General features: G+C 48.3%; 1 protein-coding gene and 1 pseudogene across 1 annotated transcript; both read left to right on the top strand.

Moving 5' to 3' along the window:
* Window positions 1-16,272, top strand: part of LOC136455022 (probable pectinesterase 53) — a 66,947-nt pseudogene extending 50,675 nt beyond the window's left edge.
* A 1,052-nt stretch (window positions 16,273-17,324) lies between these two features.
* On the top strand, window positions 17,325-18,908 carry LOC136487232 (NAC domain-containing protein 2-like). The gene is made up of 2 exons (XM_066484377.1): window positions 17,325-18,060; window positions 18,165-18,908. Exons 1-2 carry the CDS (start codon window positions 17,590-17,592, stop codon window positions 18,636-18,638), a joined length of 945 nt encoding a protein of 314 aa, XP_066340474.1. The 5' UTR covers window positions 17,325-17,589; the 3' UTR covers window positions 18,639-18,908.
* The last annotated feature ends 467 nt before the right edge of the window (window positions 18,909-19,375 follow it).

Here is a 19,375-nt window from a genome sequence, read left to right as displayed (position 1 = left end):
GTCATGATTGAGTACCCTTTGCGAGACATCATTAGCAACAAGGATGCGAATGGGCACATCATCAAGTGGGCAATGGAGCTATGCCCCTTCTCCTTGGAATTCGCAAGCCATACTACAATCAAGTCTCAGGCACTCGTCGATTTCATCGTCGAGTGGATAGACTTAAGCACGCCTGCCTCTCAGGGGCCTGACAAGTATTGGAAGATGTACTTCGACAGTTCTCTCAACATCGACAGCGCAGGAGTAGGAGTCCTTTTCGTGTCACCATCCAAGAAGCAGCTCCAGTACATCCTTAGGATTTATTTCCCAGCATCTAATAATGCCGCCGAATATGAAGCATGCCTACATGGTTTGTGCATTGTGGTCGAGCTTGGTGTTAAACGTCTCTATGTCTATAGAGACTTGGCTCTGGTCATCAACCAACTCAACAAGGACTGGGACACGACCAGTGAAAGGATGGATGCATACTGCAAGTCGATTAGGAAGCTAGAAGGCAGGTTTTATGGCATCGAGTACACACACGTGGTTCGGGACAAAAATCAAGCAGCAGATGCGCTGTCAAAGTTAGGATCATCCCGAGCCAAAGTCCCACATAACGTATTCGTCCAAGACCTGCTCATGCCTTCCATCGAGGAGGAAGATCCCACGGTCGACAAGCCTCTAGACAAGCAATTGGTGGCTACGGTTCTAGCATCGAGCACCATAGAGCCACCTCCAACCACGCATGAGCCTAACTGGAGAGAACCTTTCATCAAGTACCTGACAGATGGCAGCGGTTACACTGATCAGACAGAAAACGAGCGCCTGATGCGTTGTAGTAAGCAGTATCTACTCGTCGATGGCAAGTTATGGTGCAAGAGCGCAAAGAAGGAAATCTTGATGAAGTGTATAACCCGGGAGGATGGTGAACATCTCCTAGACCAAATCCACTCCGGCTCCTGTGGCAACCACGCAGCCTCGAGAATGCTGGTCAATAAGGCTTTTCGAGTGGGGTTCTATTGGCCGTCAGCGGTAGCTGATGCAGAGAAGCTAGTCCAGCACTGTGAGGGTTGTCAGTTCTTCACCAAGAGAATCCACGTACCAGCACATAAGATCTAGACAATACTAGCCTCTTGGCCCTTCGCATGCTGGGGGCTGGATATGATCGGGCCCTTCAAACCGGCTCCTAGGAAATTTACATGTGTCTTTGTGCTGATCGACAAATTTTCTAAGTGGATAGAGTACATGCCTCTGGTACAGGCATCCTTAGAAAAGGCTGTTACGTTCCTCGACCAAGTCATCCACCGCTTTGGCATACCCAACAGCATCATCACTGATCTGGGTACTCAGTTCACCAGGAACACTTTTTTGGGACTTCTGCGATGAAAGGTCGAGCGGGCACCCTAGAGCTAATGGATAGGTCGAGCGGGCAAACGGTATGATTTTGGACCCTAGTAGTAAAATACGTCTTGGTGGTGCACCATAGAGCAAATGGACAGGTCGAGCAGGCAAACGGTATGATTTTAGACACAATGAAGAAGAGGATGTATAGAGAAAATGACAAAGCTCCCAGAAGATGGCTCAAAGAGTTACCAGCCATGGTCTGGGGCCTCAGAACTCAGCCCAGGAGTAACACCAGCGTCTCACCATACTTTATGGTTTACGGCGCTGAGGCAGTCCTTCCAGCAGATATAGCTTTCAGATCAGCACGGGTAGAGAACTTTGATGAAAGCAAGGTCAATGAAGTACGTGAGCTAGAGGTGAATAGTGTAGAAGAGAAGCGGCTCGATTCTTGCGTACGTACAGCCAAATACCTTGCTGTTTTGCACAGGTACTATAACAAGAATGTTAAAGAGCGGTTCTTCATGGTCGGGGACCTGGTCCTGAGGTGGAAGACGAATCAGGCTAGTGTCCATAAACTCGCAAGTCCATGGGAGGGGCCCTTCATGATCAAGAAAGTCACACGACCAATGTCTTACAGGTTAGCTCACCTGGACGGTACGGACGTACCAAATTCATGGCACATCGATAAGCTTAGGCGTTTCTATGCTTAACTATTAAGATATGTACTCATCTTGTACTTTCGATTTAATTCAATAAAGCTATTATGATTTCACTGACCACTATGATTGTGTCACTTCGAATTTTATGATTATTCTAACTTAGCTAGTCAAAGCTGACCACCATTCCTTCATGGGTTTTCAGAGCAGACCCTAACTCCGGTTCCTCTCAATGCATGCATGGGATCCGCTCTCTACGCTATGGGTGATCGGCAGGTCCCCCTTGGTTTGACTTGTTCGCGTCTACATGTGCATAGGTCATGCACCTCACACTCCGACCACATGCCAAATTAGGGCCATACAAACTTTTTAGGATGATGTGTTGAGTAAACTGGTACAACTAAACAGAACGCTAACATGTTCTCACTTAGTTACACCAACACGAGTTCAAGCTTAAATACGTTTTAAACAAAACAAACAAGCTTACAATGATATACAGTTATGTTATTACAAGCTTGCCTGAAGAGGTACAAGTTTACAATAACACAACTACATCCTTCATTGACATATAGCAATACAATCAGACGTAGGATGTAGGTATTACGCCTTCTTGGTGGCCGAACCTAGATAAAACCTCGTGTCTGTCTTACGTCACTGTCTTATTTGTGGCTTACGTATCTATCTGTCGACAATCTACTACCTTGGGCATACTCCTAGGTAGACAGCCGACCATATTTTGTCGATGGTCCCCAAGATGAGAATGAGAACTTGGAAAATGTTAGAGGCATTCAAGTTTCAAAAGCCATGAAGAACATGGATGTTGGTGAATTGAGGCCTAGGCAAATGAATGATGATGAACATGATCAAGTGCAAGTGCTCTCTAACACAAATTTACAAAATGATACAAATCAAGCTAGTATAAATGGCTCTCACGACAATGAACAAAATCAAGTGGCTAGCACATCATCTCAATCTAATGATCAAGCAAGTGCAAGCAATCAAGTGCAAGTGCTCCAACCAACCAATATTGCAAGGGATCATCCATTGGACACTATCATTGATGATATTTCAAGAGGTGTACAAACTAGATCAAGATTGGCTTCATTTTGTGAGCATTTCTCATTTGTGTCATCCATTGAACCAAAAAAGATAGATGAAGCATTGAAGGATATTGATTGGGTGAATGCTATGCATGAAGAATTGAATAACTTCATAAGAAATCAAGTATGGAATTAGTAGAGAGACCAAAGGGACACAATATGATTGGAACCAAATGGGTCTTTAGAAACAAGCAAGATCAAGATGGGATAGTAGTAAGGAACAAAGCAAGATTGATAGCATAAGGATATACACAAGTTGAAGGTCTTGACTTTGGAGAAACATATGCACCGATTGCTAGATTGGAAATAATTAGAATCTTATTAGCCTATGCTTGTGCCCACAACATCAAGCTCTACCAAATGGATGTCAAGAGTGCATTTCTCAAAGGTTACATCAATGAAGAAGTATATGTTGAGCAACCTCTTGGTTTTGAAGATGACAAAAAGTCCAATCATGTGTACAAATTAAAGAAGGCATTGTATGGATTAAAACAAGCACCTAGAGCATGGTATGAGAGATTGAGGGATTTCCTACTCTCTAAGGGGTTCATGATGAGCAAGGTTGACACCACTCTTTTCACCAAGAAAATTAGCAAAGACTTATTTGTGATGCAAATCTATATTGATGACATCATATTTGGATCAACCAATCAAGACTTTTCTAAAGAGTTTGGAAAGATGATGGCTAATGAGTTTGAAATGTCCATGATTGGAGAGTTAAGTTACTTCCTTGGTCTTCAAATCGAGCAATTAAAGAATGGTATCTTTGTGGGTCAAGGCAAGTACATCAAAGACATGCTCAAGAAGTTTGGCATGAGTGATAGCAAAGCCATTAGTACACCAATGGGAACAAATGGCAACTTAGATAGTGATGCAAGTGGCAATATGGTGGATCAAAAATTGTATCGGTCTATGATTGAAAGCCTACTCTATATAACTGCATCAAGGCCGGGTGTCATATTTAGTGTATGCATGTGTGCAAGATTTCAAGCCTCACCAAGAGAAAGTCATTTGAAGGCTACAAAGAGAATATTAAGGTACTTGAAGCATACACAAAACGTTAGTTTGTGATATCCCAAAGGAGCAAAGTTTGAATTAGTTGGTTACTCTGACTCGAATTATGTGGGATGCAAGGTTGAAAGGAAGAGCACCTCGGGCACGTGTCAATTATTGGGAAGATCACTTGTTTCATGGTCATGAAAGAAGCAAAATAGTGTTGCATTATCAACTGCCGAAGCCAAATACATATCTGCTGATAGTTGTTGTGCACAAATACTTTGGATGAAGGCCACCTTGAGTGACTTTGGAATCAAGTTCAAGAAAGTGCCATTGCTATATGACAATGAGAGTGCAATCAAGTTAACCAACAATCCGGTTCAACATGCAAGAACAAAGCACATTGATGTCCGCCACCATTTCATAAGAGATCACCAACAAAAAGGGGACATTTACATTGAAAGTGTAGGCACTGAAGATCAACTTACCGATATATTCACCAAGCAATTGGATGAGAAAAGGTTTTGCAAGCTAAGGAATGAGTTGAACATATTGGGTTTCTCAAATATGTGTTAATGCACCCCCTACTTATATGGCATGTCTCTCCTTCGAGCAATCCAAGGTAAAAGTTGATTGTCATGGCATATATCCTTGCTAGGGATAGATTTAGTGCATCTAGTCCTCCTTCATATTTAATAGGCTCATTTATGAAAATCAAATGATTTTAATGTTTGTATGGTACCACTATTGCTTCTATACTTAATTTGGTCTAGTGGTAGCATATGACATGTTTATGGGCTTGTAAACCTAGTGTTTGATCTAGAAAATGAGCTATAAGTGTTTAACTCAACATAGTACAAGATAACCCTTATTTGAAGGTGTGAAGAAGCTTGTCCTTGGATCAAACCAAGTTAAATATCTTTGGCAAGTGATCTAGATTGGGCCAAATTTGGGAAAATGATCCTCACCCCATTGATTGACATAAAATTAAACATTTGTGGTCACTGATGATAAAAGAGGAGAAATAGTGCACAAAGATAGTGAAAAGATAATAGAGGGGTAGTGCACAAAGATAGTGAAAAGATAACAAAGGGGGAGAAATTGAGAAATTGACATAGGGGGAGAGATATGAGAAAATAAGGGATCAATTAAAATTTTAAGCACACAAGTAGGGGGAGCAAGCTCATAAACTTGATGGATGCATGTGAATGTGCATTTTATATGTTTGCTTGCATGGCACAAGTTTTAGATTTCAATATTTATGCTTGCGTGGTATATGCTAGTTATAGGATTGAATGATGAAATGAAAAACTAGCATGCATAGGTTAAGAAACTAGACTTATATTCATTTTATGGAAACTAAATCCTTGCTTCTAATGTTGATCCCATGGGGTATTCTAGTTTTTGTGTATATCTAGTTACTAATGGTGCTAAGGATGGTATATTGGTGCACTCCGATTGGTATCACGCTTCAAAGGTCCATCTTTTATACCTTACCATCATTTAGTAGACATTATTTCCTATATTTCCTATCTAAGCATATGTGCAAGCTACAATCCAAACTCTTAGCACATATGTAGGGGGAGCAATTGCTACCATATAGGATTCATGAAACTTGTCCATATCCTTTTACACATGGTAAATATGCTTGGTCAAGCAACATGAATTCAAATGAATTTCAATTCATATCTTTGTGTAAGGGTTGTCATCAATTACTAAAAAGGGGGAGATTGAAAGCTCTAGTTTGGTTTTGGTGAATTAATAAAACTCTAAGTGCTAACCTAGTTCATCTAAGTGATCATGAGATAGGCAACATTATTCTAAGTGGTGAAGCAATGGTGAACATCATGATGATGGTATCATGATGATGGTGATGGCATGGTGATGATCAAATGCTTGGACTTGGAAAAGAAGAAAGAGAAAAACAAAAAGCTCAAGGCAAAGGTGAAATTTGATAGGAGCTTTTTTGTTTTAGTGATCGAGACACTTAACGAGTGTGATCACATTTAGGATCAATAGCCATACTATTAAGAGGGGTGAAACTCGTATCGAAATGCGGTTATCAAAGTGCCACTAGATGCTCTAACTCATTGCATATGCATTTAGGATCTAGTGGAAAGCTAACACCCTTGAAAATATTTGTGAAAATATGTTAACACACGTGCACAAAGTGATACACTTGGTGGTTGGCACATTTGAGCAAGGGTGGAGAAGTTGGTGAATTAAAGGAGGTGTGTTTTCACTATCAAACAGTGACCGAACGTTGAGTTCGAAGTGACCGGACTCAGGGTTCCAGCATCCGGTCAATTATAAAAGAAGGTGGTGCTCTCGGGCTCGATTTGCCCTGTGGCCAAACTCAGAGGAGAAAAGTGACCGGACTCTGGCTGAACACTGTTTAGCGTCTAGTCCTGCTAACATGGTGGCACGCAGAGAAGAGGAGGAGCGGATGCACCGACGCGTTCGGTCAAGAAAAATCGGCTCTGGTGCCTTACTGTAAACGATCGAACTCCTATGATGGAGCGTCCGGTCACTTTGAGGAGTGCGTCTAGTTGCAACTTAACACGTGGCGCAAAGCAGACTAGCCGTTGAGATCAAGCGTTCAGCATTTGAAGCTAATGACATGTGGCGATCACCAGGCGACCGGACATAGGGGTCCAGCGTCCGGTCAATCTAACCAGCACGTTCGGTCAGCCCAAATTTTAGAGGACTAAGGAGCCAATGGATCCATTTCGTTGGGGGCTCTATTTAAGGCGTGTGGCTGGCTCTAGCTAAAAACTCTTGGCCATTTGCATTGATATAGCAACCTTGTGAGCTTAGCCTAAGCCCTCCCACTCATCTCCATCATTGATTCTTCATCTTTGTGAGATTGGAAGAGAAACCAAGTGCATTGCTTGAGTGATTGCATCTAGAGGCACTTGGTGTTCGTGTTTCGCTGCAGGATTCGCTTGTTACTCTTGGTGGTTGCCGCCACCTAGACGGCTTGGAGTAGCGATGATCATCGAGCGGAGGTTGGTGAATGTCTCCGGCTCTGATCGTGGTGATTGTGAGGGGTCTTGTGCCTTCCCCGGTAGAGAGCCAAAAGGTAACTCTAGTGGATTGCTTGTGTCCAATTATGTGGATGAGGTTCATGCAACACCTCTTAGCCGTCATACCACCAAGTGTTGGTCGACATATCGGGGACTAGCGTGTCGGCAAGCACGTAAACCTCAGGAGAAAATTGATTGTCTCTTACCCTTTGGTGTTCTCCCGATGATTGAATTAGTATTCATCTTGTGATTGGTTCACTCCTTTATGTGGCGGTATAATCACCCTACTCACTCATTTACAATCTTGCAAACTAGTTATAGCAAGCTCTTTAGTGTACCTAGAATGGAGAGCTTGTTTTGTAGTTTAAGTTCATCTAGTGGAGCTCTTTAGTGTAGCAAGTGTGAGAGCTCTTAGTGAGTAGTGACTTAGCAAATTGTGTGTCTAGTGATTATAGCAACTAGAATTGTTGGATAGGTGGCTTGTAACCCTTGTAGAGTTAGAGCAAGTTTGAATTTCGCTATTTGTCAAACTAATCAAATTGCTCTAGTTGGTTTGTAGAAAATTAAATAGGCTATTCACCCCCTCTAGCCATATTAGGACCTTTCAAAGGGGTCGGGCGAGACGGAGACCATGGCCTCGGGGTAGGGCGAAGCGGAGCCTGCCCCCAGAGGTCGGGCGAGACAGAGACCGCGGCCTTGAGGTTGGGCAAGGCGAAGCCTGCCCCTAGAGGTTGGGCAAGGCAGAGATCATAGCCTCGGGGTCGGGCAAGGTGGAGCCTGCCCCTAGAGGTCGAGCGAGGCAGAGATTGCAGCCTCAGGTCGGGCGAGGCAGAGCCCACCCCTAGAGGTCAGGCGAGACGAAGATCGCGGCCTTAAGGTTAGGAGAGATGGAGATCGTGGCCTCAGGGTTGGGCGAGGCGAAGATCGTGGCCTCAGGGTTGGGCGAGGTGAAGCCCACACCTAGAGGTCGAGCCAGACAGAGATCGCTGTGTCAAGGTCGGGTGAGGTAGAGCCCACCCCCAGAGGTCGGGCGAGACAAAGATTGCGGCCTTAGGGTCGGGCGAGGCAGAGCCCGCACCCAAGGGGTCGGGTGAGACGGAGCCTGAGCACCTAGGGTTGGTTGGAGCTATAATCACGCTCTTGACTGCTCAGATGAATCAATATTGATGACCATTAGCTCCTCCTCTTTGGGTACCCTAGTATTGGTCCTCGACAGGCATCATCTTCAAGAACAATGCACCGCTACCAAAGCCAGGGGCTAAGAAAGGCTAGGTGCCGGTAGTACAAGTGTCGGGAACAAAGGCAACCTTCTTCAATTGCACCATTGACAGTGGGCAGGTTGTGTTGTATGACCAGAAGGGATCGCACTAGTACAAGACATGCAACATCAAAGGCTCAGTCGACTTCATCTTTGGCTTTGCTAGATCGCTCTACGAGAAATGCAACATCATCTCCATGAACAAAGAGATTGTAGCCACGCCCAAAGAGCTACAGAGTGGCAAGACAAGTGTGGATGACCCCAATGAGAGTGGTTTCTCCTTCAAGAATTGCACTATCAAGGGGGAAGCAGAAAAGGTGTACCTAGGTAGGGTATTGGAGGGCTCGCGTGCTGTCTATGTGGTAGAACCGCCCGAAATAATATGCTTTCAGAGGCACTCGTCTTCCACTAGAGACTAAACACCTTGAAAATTTGCTACATCGGATAGTTCTGTCGAGCACACCCCATGGGAGAACTCAAATCAATCCATGTTTTACCTCTAGAATCCAATAATGAGTACGAGCTACAATACTTAGTCCATTTTGTACAACAAGAGTCCTTGTAAATTAATTATTACAATACTAGGGTTCAGAGTGCAATAATTAAACAGCGGAATGAAAATAAACATCTAGCAAAAATGATACAAGGATCCATCTGTACCCACCAGAAAAATCCTCCACACAAGAGCTACTCCTCAAGCTGCACCTGCAATAGGGTAAAAAAACCTAAGTACACAACGTACTCGCAACTTACCCGACTAGTGGGAATAGTTTCCTGACTCCAAAGAGGTATGATAGGCAATATGGGTTTGCTGCTTTCTTTTTGTTTGCGAAAAGCATTACTAGAAGTGCGTCCTTAAGATCAAGTTTAATTAGCAGTCATGATTACTCCATTAGCTAACCATTCTAGGTAAGCACCTATTCTACTTTTAAGCAAGGGTTGAGCAATCAGAACCAATTTACCATATTCCATATTCCAGTTCTTACTACGGTGCTAGACCATAGCCAAGTCGTACCGTCTCACGCAAATAGTGATTCGCGAATCAATGTAACCTAGCTGGGTACCCCAAAACACGCCCTGCTTGTACCCCAGGCACAAACAAGACCAACTCACTCCACTCCTATCAAGGGGTCCAGGTCCCTGTCCAAACTTGGACTTCAAGCTCCCACACTTGAGACCCAGTCTCTATATGGTGCTTAGACCTCCACCTTTCCCTGCCTCAAATCAGTCGGTCCAGAAAGAGTTGAAACCCACGACAAGAAAGTAACGAGCCTTCCCGCTCCCATAAGAAAGTATGTGCTCAGGATAATAACTCTGTAACTTGACTACCATCCATAGCAACGGACGGTGCTCAATCGACACGGACAGGGGAAATAGTGTAACCAAGCTAAGCCCCATGGCCACGGGACACAACTCGTCACACCCACCATAACCCATACCATATCCCTGCCCGGTCCCCATTTTCCTTTCATCATTTTATCATGAGAGTAAATATAATCACCACCTATTGTGAGTAACGGCAGGTTACTCACGCTACCGAAAACCTAAGCATAGCAGCTACTCGAACCTGTACTAGTAGGACTCATAGGTAGATATATCTATATATGTGGTTTTCATAAAATTCCTATAACATAAATGCACATAACATATCTATACAGTTATTATAAAAAATAAGGGTTATGCACCGGGGCTTGCCTTGGGCAGGCGTGGTGTCAGCTGAGTCAGTTAGTGGTGGCTCCGGGACCTCCTCCTGCATGAGAATCTCCTCCTCATACTCCTCGATGATCTCCTCAAACTCGTGCTTGTCGATGGTCACAATCTCCGACGACTCATTCTCTATATGCATGTGATTAAAGTAATGCAGCTATTTAGTATTTAGGCAACGACAACTCTTAAAATAAGAATACACCTATCAAGCTACTAAGCTATCTCTAATGACTAAGATACTAAGCTAACTATCATCTTCACCAAGCAAAATGTTGGGTTCACTAACAAACACTTAGCTTTGCAAATTAAGGGTATATATTTATTTCTACTAAAGATTTAATGTATTTTGAAACAAAGAACATTTAACTACCCTAATGCTTAGTCGATTCTAAGGCCATAAAAATTATAGTGAGCACATAATAATACAATGAAGCTATCATAAACATTTAAGGACTAAAGTTATCACCATTTTACCATAAAAATTTCTACAATGATTAACTTAATAATATGAAGCACTTTCAAATGATTTAATAGCTTCTAGTGTCAACACATATAAATATGAACTAAATACACCAACAGATATATCACAATTTTAGGAACCTAACAAATTTTGTTTCATAATTTTTGGACACCTACATGATTTTATATTAATTACCAAAGATTAGTTCAAAAATTAAATTAGAAAACCATTCACTAATTCCAAGAAAAAGAAAAACCAATCTCCCGCGTGGCCCACACACGCGGCCCATGTGATGCAGCGCGCGCGCAGCGGCCCGCTGGCACGGCCCACGCGAGGCCGGCCCGCTCGCATGGCGGCCCGCAACGGGGGAGTCCCGCACGCTTTGGCGCTTTTGCAAAAGAGGCCTCGCACTTCTCCCAAATCACAACTAAGTGCTACCACTATTTTCTCCTCTCTCAGACCTTCTCACTTAACCCCCCGTCCTTTCCCTAATTCACCCGCGCGCACCTCCGGCGGCTCAGTGCACAGCGACGCAGTGGATGGCGACACAGCACGGTCGCACTGGCCACCTAGGACATGCGCTAGCCCACCTATCGGGTCGGTCACCATCCCTGACCCGAGCGACTACACTAAACGGCAACATGGGGCGACGTGACTCGCTGGAGCCAGCTACGGCGGCGTGCGGCCGTCCACGACGGTGGCACGGCTGCCCCAGCGATCCACAACACCTAAGAACCTAACTGGCTAGCAAGGGAGCATTAGTAGACTGTCGTGGACCTAGCCGAGATGACGGTTGGGGTGGAGGATGGGGGAGGAGGTGTGGCCACGTGCGGCCGAGCCTTTCGGCGGCGCACCGTGGTGGCGCGGTCGCGTCAGCGGCGACGGGGAGGTGGTAGCGGTTCCACTGGCGTGCGCAAGGTGGAGAGGGAGGCAAGGCGAAGCTAGTGGTGCAGGTGAATTGGTTTGGGAGGGACGGTAGGTGGGTTACCCTCGTCCACAGCCAGACGCGGCCTTATCGGCACGGCGACGGGAAAAACGCCAAATTGGAGCTTGGCAGTGCCTTCTTCATGGCTAGGTGGGGTCGGGCAGCGAGAGAACTTGATGGTGAAGCCGCAGACATGCTGAGTTAAATGGAAGTGATCACTCGGTGGCCAATTTGATTTCGCGCTCGACGGCGGCAGTAGAGGGAGAGAGAGAGAGACGAGGCGGCAAGTGGGCTCGTCTCGGTCTCTCCTTGGCGGGACGTGGCCGGTGTGATCTAGGTGTTACGCGGATGCAATCGGACAGGCGCGTGCGTCCATCGACCGGCATGGCCCGCGTGGGCGCAGTGCCATTAATGGCAAGGCGACGACGAGCTTGGCCACGTGCGCGCGGCATCTAACCGGGCCAGCAGCGGGGTATAGGCACAGGGGACAGGCGTGGACGTGACGGTGAAGCGACGACACCGGTAGCGGTTGCGTCACGGCACGAGGCGGGTCGGCGGTGTGGCAGCGCGGCGAGGCAGGTTGCAGCGCCGCCCGGTTGTGCGAGCAGCAACAACGGCTCCACGCGGCAGAGCCAGTGGCGGTTAGGCCAGGGCAGTCGCAGCCAGACACACGCGACAGCGCGCGTGCGCGCATAGAGCGAGCTGGCGTGGCGACATCGCGCCCCCGAGGCGTGGTGACCGTGCTCACCCGGTGAACTAGCCCGAAATCATGTCCTGCATGAATTTTAAAGCGCCTATAAAAACTAAACAGTTGCTCTGGAACTAAACCATCTTCACCATGCTTCAGTGGGGATATGAGACTACCAACTCGAGCTAAAACACGACACCACTTCTTAACTCGATTTCACAAAATAAATTGCCAAACATAGCATTGTCTAGCTGTCAACATACTTGAAAATATTCTAAGTTTTTGTGCTGAACTTGATTCCAAGTTGCATTTCTAAGCTATTAGAAATACTAGCTAGCAGTGTTATTTTTCTACAGCAAGAGTTGCATTGTCATCTACAAAGTTTGTACTTCAAACCTTATTTAAGTGTCACACACATGTTCTATAATACTTTTGCTTAATAAAAATTGATTTTCAACCCTACTTGACATAACATGAGTTATTGAATAAATTTTCATTTAACATTTTTATTAGTCATTTTAGGTTACAAGAAATTGATCTACCCACTTTATCGCGTGCTTTATCACATAAATGTGATGCTCATGACATGATTTAGTGGTTTGTTTAGCGTGTAACACCGAGGGTGTTATAGTTCTACCCCCTTAAACAAAATCTTGTCCCGAGATTTCATGTGTGCGTCTAGTGTGGGAAAGAGATAAGAAATAACTTTGAGTTTAAACCATTACCTCGACGCATTAGGAAGAAGATGAGGATAATGTTCCATAATATAATTTCATGTGATGAATACCCTTTCATGTGATGATGTTTGGATTGCATTATGTTTCTTTTGGCACAGTGGAACTTACTACGGAAATTTCAAGTGCTCCGGACCTGGGTCGGATGCGGCTAAGAAGGACGGATTGGCCTTGGAACTCACTGAGGCTCAGATCAAGCCCTTTGTAGGGATAGACTTCGTTTCAGGCAACTCATGGATTCTAGCCCTGCCTCCCCCTGATCAATAGTTATTTTAGACCACCCTGAGGCGTAACTGTAAGGAGGCAAGGAGCACCTCCACGCCCAGTCACTCCAAATGTGAGCGGCTTAAAGCATTTTGAGGTTTATGGTATATGTGTATTTTTGTTGCATTCCTTTCTCTTTTCTTTGCATGTATCAAATTTGAGGTGCGTGGATCACCAACATAATTAAGATGTACTCTTGGGTTTCCCCTAATAAAGTTCAATTATGTATTGTGTATGAATTGTCGTTGGATCTCCCTACTACCCCATCCCTAACATATAGCGTCTAAATTTAAATTTCATTCCATACCATCTAGTCATATTGCGACACACTCCGGTCTCCATCCTCCACTGCATGTACGTCCCATTGAATTTTCGTTATTTTTTAGAGGTGTTCTATGTAGCAACGACAGTAACATGAATTATGAGTTGTGAAAACTGAGTGACATGACTTATGCAAAAGAAAGAAAGAAAAAAGATTGCATGAGACATGAGTGCCATATAGATAGGTAATATAAGAGGATAGTTGGTTAAAGATATTTGAATCCTAATTATAGGACGCACTACACCGAGGCGTTGAACGATGGAACCAGGCATGCCACCCTGCTGAACATGTACCACGCCCCGTATTCCAGAATACGAACCGTGAGGCGCGCACTGATATTTCCTGCCGTATGTACTTCCTGCCGTGCCGGTCAAGCATGTCTCATCTGGCGCTCCAAGCGGCGCGTAACACATGTCGTAGCCGCGCAGAGCGCACGTCGCAGCCAGCGTCCGGCCGTCCACCGCCGCCGGTGAAGGGCGACGCGGCGCTTGGGTTGACCGGTTTCTATCGTTATTGGTTTGTGAAGAAGTACTGTCGGTTGATTTATGTGAGAGAAAAAAACTATTATAGCTAGAAATTTATGATCGTGTACGACGAGCTACAGCAAACGAACATGCTGGCGATCTCGCTGGATTGCCCCGCCCCCTCCCCCCGGCACTTTTTCGCCTCCCGCGCGGCGGTCGCCAGATATTTCACCGGCCGGCAGTGCTCCGAAGAACGTGGCCCGTGGCCCGTGTCGTCCCCCGCACGCCCGCGCGGCATGGCAGCCGTACGCTTTTTTACCCACTTGGCCCGCCGCGGACACGGACAGGGACAGGCGGACATCTGGTACTGGTGAACAAGAGACCTCGCGCGCCCGCTACCACGGCCACGCGCCGCGCGCCGGGCAATTCCGAGCGCGATGCTCTCTCTGACAGTGCCGTGACGCTCAACTAACCTCCGGCGGCCGCTAATTGACCAGTGAACGCCGGCCTGTAGTTTAGCGACCTGCTTGCAGCCGCAAACTAAAGATGTCACTACTGCAACTACTAGCAGGTTCAGTGCACGGAATCACCATGTCAGCTGAGCTTTTCTTTTGCACCTCATCTGACGGCTGACGCTTTTGACTTTCCGGGCACGGTACCGGGGTGTCTGGTGCGTTGGCTGATCCTGTGGATCACTACCTCGGTCTAGCCGACGAAGAGCCGAGTACTCCTACTCTGCCGTGGTAATACCGTAATAGCTGCATGAGCGAATAGCATAATACCGGGAATGTACCAGTGAGGTAGATATACCGCGGGGCAACGACGGAGTAATCCTCCCGTCTTTGCCAAGTTGGCAGGCAGCAGGTTCAGTGCACCGGGCGGCCGTAGCACGTGTTGCTTTCGATCTCGGGGTCGGGGCTACTCCTAGTAGCTAGCTTAGCACGACGTCCACGTCCCCAGGTCCAGTGACCGGCCTGCATCTGGATGGATAAGAACGAACGAGATAATTAGGGAGAGTTCGGTTCTAGAGACTGAAGTTCAGTTCATGTCAGGTTCAGATGCTAATTAAAAGAATTAAATATAAGTTAATTATAAAACTAATTACACAAACAGAAACTAATTTACGAGATAAATCTATTAAGCCTAATTAATCTAGCATTAGCACATATTTACTATAACACCACATTGTCAAATCATAAACTAATTAGGCTTAATAGATTCGTCTCGTAAATTAGTCTCAATCTATATAGTTAGTTTTATAATTAATCTATATTCAATACTCTAAATTAGTGTCAAACATCTGATGTGACGCGAACTGAAATTTAGTCCGTGCAGCAAACACCCCCTAACACGTCCATACGGTCTTCCTCAAACACGATTTCTCACGCAAGCACAGGTCCAAAAGTCCTCCGTTCCCTGGCATACATGTAGTCGTGCACTCGTGCATTGTGTCACTGTGTGGTATAGGTTCCCAATGCAACCCAGACGCACACAAGGTAGGGGGTGTAGGTGCGCGAGCGCCGCCCGTCAAACCGCCCGAGACGAGCACCACCGGCTCCGTACCCCTACGTCTCCGGCCGTCTCACTCCGCTGCGCGCCGCGGATAGGAAGACCGACATGATGCAGCGGCGGCGGTGGTCAAGTAGCGGCACGTCAGTCCCAGTCCGCGAGCACGCACACGGGCACGCGGCACCCGGCACCCGGGAACGCACGCCAGCACGGACACCCGACAGCGACGGCACCTCATTCTCACCCAGCCACGTCGCGTGCCTGCGACTCAGTCCACCACGTGCCTCCCGCTGGCCTCGGCACGCGTCCCCCCTGCGCGCGGCGCCTCGAGGCGCCTGCCTTTCTTCCGTGCGGGTGCGGGCACGAGGCACGGCGGGCAGCGCCGCCGCCGCCGGGGTCACAGTGGCGGGACTCGTGTCGACGCGCACCACGTGCCCGTATACTAAGGCTGTGTTTAGTTCTAAAAAATACTACAGTAGCCATCACATCGAATCTTACGATACGTATATGGAGCATTAAATATAGACGAAAAAAAATTAATTGTACAGTTTGGTTGAAAATTGCGAGACGAACATTTTGAGCCTAATTAGTCCATGATTGAACACTAATTGTCAAATAAAAATAAAAGTACTATGGTAGTTAAATTCCTAAATTTCACGAACTAAACACACCCTGATATAATAATTGGCCCTATCATTGCAGCGCCTGTCGTCGGCGTCGTCCTCAGACCTCAGCCGGCCTGTGTCTGGCGCGGCGCGGCGCGGTGGCTTGGTCTCCACGTACGCGGGGCGTGGCGCTGGCAGGGGATCCGGGGGATGGTGCCGCTACGCCTACGCATAGGCTAACCGCCGGAGCAACAGTACGATATCTTTTTAAATTTAATATATAATTTTTGCGTGGCGAATTCCGGGGACGAGAGGATAGATAGGGGTGCTGATGCAGCGGGGGAATCTTCTGGATGCATGCCCAGCGCGCGTGCATGTGGCCGCACCCCGATAGGTGGTCGCGATTCCGACGAAATGCATGATGGGGAGTACTAGTAGTGGGTTATCCGCGCCTGCCTGCCTTTTTTTGTGTGCTCGTCTGCCGTCTGCGTGCTGCAACTACACTCCTGTAGCAGTATCTACAGTCGATGGTAGGCACTATCGCTTACCGGCAGGGTACACGAATCCTCTCGGTGAAAGGAACACGCCACGCTTGTATGCACTCCTAACACGACGAATGCTCTCGGTGAACGGACCACTTGTCGGCCGGTTCACACAGGCTGTGGCTCGTGAAGAATGAATAAAATAAAATGAAATGAATTCGAACCGATAAGTATCACTCCCGTTCATTGACAACGCACGCATGTACTCCGTATCTATCACCTCACACCCTCTTTTCTGTCTCCCGACACGTACTAGAGACATGTGTAATTCATTTTCTCATCACAAACTAGTACGCCATGCACCGGGCCCCCGAAAGGACGAAATTCTCTTATAGCCTGCCCATGGCAACATATCTGCATCCCGCGCCGGTGCGGCGGTCCGGTGCCTGCCCGCAGCCACGAATGAAACGGTGCCTCCTGCACTGCACCTGCGCCGCTGCACGGCCACACAAGAACCACGCCGCCCGAGAGCAACCGCGGCGTGCAAAAGGCATCGGTCCCAAATCAGCTGAGGTCGGCCGTGACGCCACCCGCGCGGTCCCGTCCAATCCCGGGGGCCGCTGAGGTGGCCGTCCACGAGCCTCCCCCACCTTCCGCGAACCCACCACCACCTCACCACGCTCCTCCCGCCACACGTGCCCTTTCCCTCCCGAACCCACCTCCGCTTTCCCGCAGCCGCCGACTCGCATTGACCCCTATCCCCCTCCCCCGGCCGAAGCATCCAGACCGCCCGCGCTCGCGCTCGCGCTCGCGCCCGCGCCCGCCGCTATATATCCATCCCCTGCCCGCGGTTCTCAGCTTCAACAACACCGCGGAACCCATCCACAGGACACACAGAGCCGAGCCACCCACCATCGACAGCACCCAGCCGCCGCCGGAGCGAGCTTTTTAATACAGCGGGCCGGAGAAAACAGGCAGCCAAAGCCACCGCTTTTACCGACCGATCGATCGGTGTTGCCGCCGCCTGTCGGGTTCATTTATCGCCAGCAAGCAGCCAGACCAAGACATCCATGGGACTGCCGGTGAGGAGGGAGAGGGACGCGGAGGCGGAGCTGAACCTGCCGCCGGGGTTCCGGTTCCACCCCACCGACGACGAGCTGGTGGAGCACTACTTGTGCCGGAAGGCGGCGGGGCAGCGCCTCCCGGTGCCCATCATCGCGGAGGTGGACCTCTACAAGTTCGACCCCTGGGACCTGCCGGAGCGCGCGCTCTTCGGGGTCAGGGAGTGGTACTTCTTCACGCCCAGGGACCGCAAGTACCCCAACGGATCCCGCCCCAACCGCGCCGCCGGGAACGGCTACTGGAAGGCAACCGGCGCCGACAAGCCCGTCGCGCCGCGGGGCCGCACGCTCGGGATCAAGAAGGCGCTCGTCTTCTACGCCGGGAAGGCGCCGCGCGGGGTCAAGACGGACTGGATCATGCACGAGTACAGGCTCGCGGACACCAGCCGCGCCGCCGCCGCCAAGAAGGGGTCGCTAAGGGTAAGCCGATTTTTCTCGGAATTGATGATGATCCCTTTGATTTGATTTGTGCTGAACGAATTTAGCTTGTACTAATTCTATCTTCGATTGATTTGCTTGTGCAGCTGGATGACTGGGTGCTGTGCCGCCTGTACAACAAGAAGAACAAGTGGGAGAAGATGCAGCTGGGGAAGGAGTCCGCCGCCGGCGTCGGCACAACCAAGGAGGAGGCGATGGACATGACCACCTCGCACTCGCAGTCGCACTCGCACTCGTGGGGCGAGACGCGCACGCCGGAGTCGGAGATCGCGGACAACGACCCGTTCCCGGAGCTGGACTCGTTCCCGGCGTTCCAGGACCCGGCGGCGGCGATGATGATGGTGCCCAAGAAGGAGCAGGTGGACGACGGCAGCGCCGCCGCCAACGCCACCAAGAGCAGCGACCTGTTCGTGGACCTCAGCTACGACGACATCCAGGGCATGTACAGCGGCCTCGACATGCTGCCGCCGCCCGGGGAGGACTTCTACTCCTCGCTCTTCGCGTCGCCCAGGGTCAAGGGGAACCAGCCCGCCGGAGCCGCCGGGTTGGGACCCTTCTGAGCTGAGGCGAGGATGGAGCCATGGATCAGGAGAAGACGGCGTTGCAAGGTTGCGAACTCTGTAAATACGGCATAGGAGTCGAACCTGAACCTGAACCTGAACCTGGTCGGGGTTACAGGGTTAAGGGTGTCGGTGTAGCGTACATGGAGCCGACCGGCCCAGTGTTGGCGCGGCTCATTCTTTAGTTTCACTTTCAACGCAGACGGTAGATATATGTGTAGCTGTTCACTTCCACTTCCCTCTTCAACAGAGCCGACGAAATTTAATTTTGCTCTTCTTGTTTATACATGTATACTGCCATGTACTGTATGTGTGTCTCACCTGTCCTGCGTTGTGTTGGCATGCCGCACGCTTGCAGCGACTGCGGTGAGTTGCAGCGGCTGCTTAATAAGCATTACAGAACAAAGAACCATTTAGAATTTTGCCACAACATTTTTATTATCAGCAAACGGGTGATGGGGTCTGCCGTGCATGCAATGCAACGTGGTGGTAGTCTCTCAATGCAACAGGCACACGTGGTACCTATGGGTATTGAGCTCTGCAGCGAACAGCGAACAGCTAGATTCAAATTGGGGGAAACCTTTGAACATCAGGTTTGGATCAATCTTATTTCCACCAAACAGAGGCACAAATACAGTGTTGTGAGCATCGCATCCTTCTAAGTAACATACAATACCAACCTGTGTATTGGAGGACGAATTTTACATCTTCAAACTAGCCATTGCGCCATATGCACA

This window comes from Miscanthus floridulus, chromosome 1, assembly GCF_019320115.1.
Source record: "Miscanthus floridulus cultivar M001 chromosome 1, ASM1932011v1, whole genome shotgun sequence".
NCBI lineage: Eukaryota > Viridiplantae > Streptophyta > Magnoliopsida > Poales > Poaceae > Miscanthus > Miscanthus floridulus.
Note: the sequence above shows the minus strand (reverse complement) of the source record. Positions and strands in the feature narration are given on the sequence as shown.

Bases quoted from the DNA above. Each gene is read 5' to 3' on its own strand.
- LOC136487232 (XM_066484377.1), top strand. From the start codon at position 17,590: ATGGGACTGCCGGTGAGGAGGGAGAGGGACGCGGAGGCGGAGCTGAAC. The intron at 18,061-18,164 runs GTAAGCCGATTT...TTGCTTGTGCAG, and splicing joins CCAAGAAGGGGTCGCTAAGG to CTGGATGACTGGGTGCTGTG.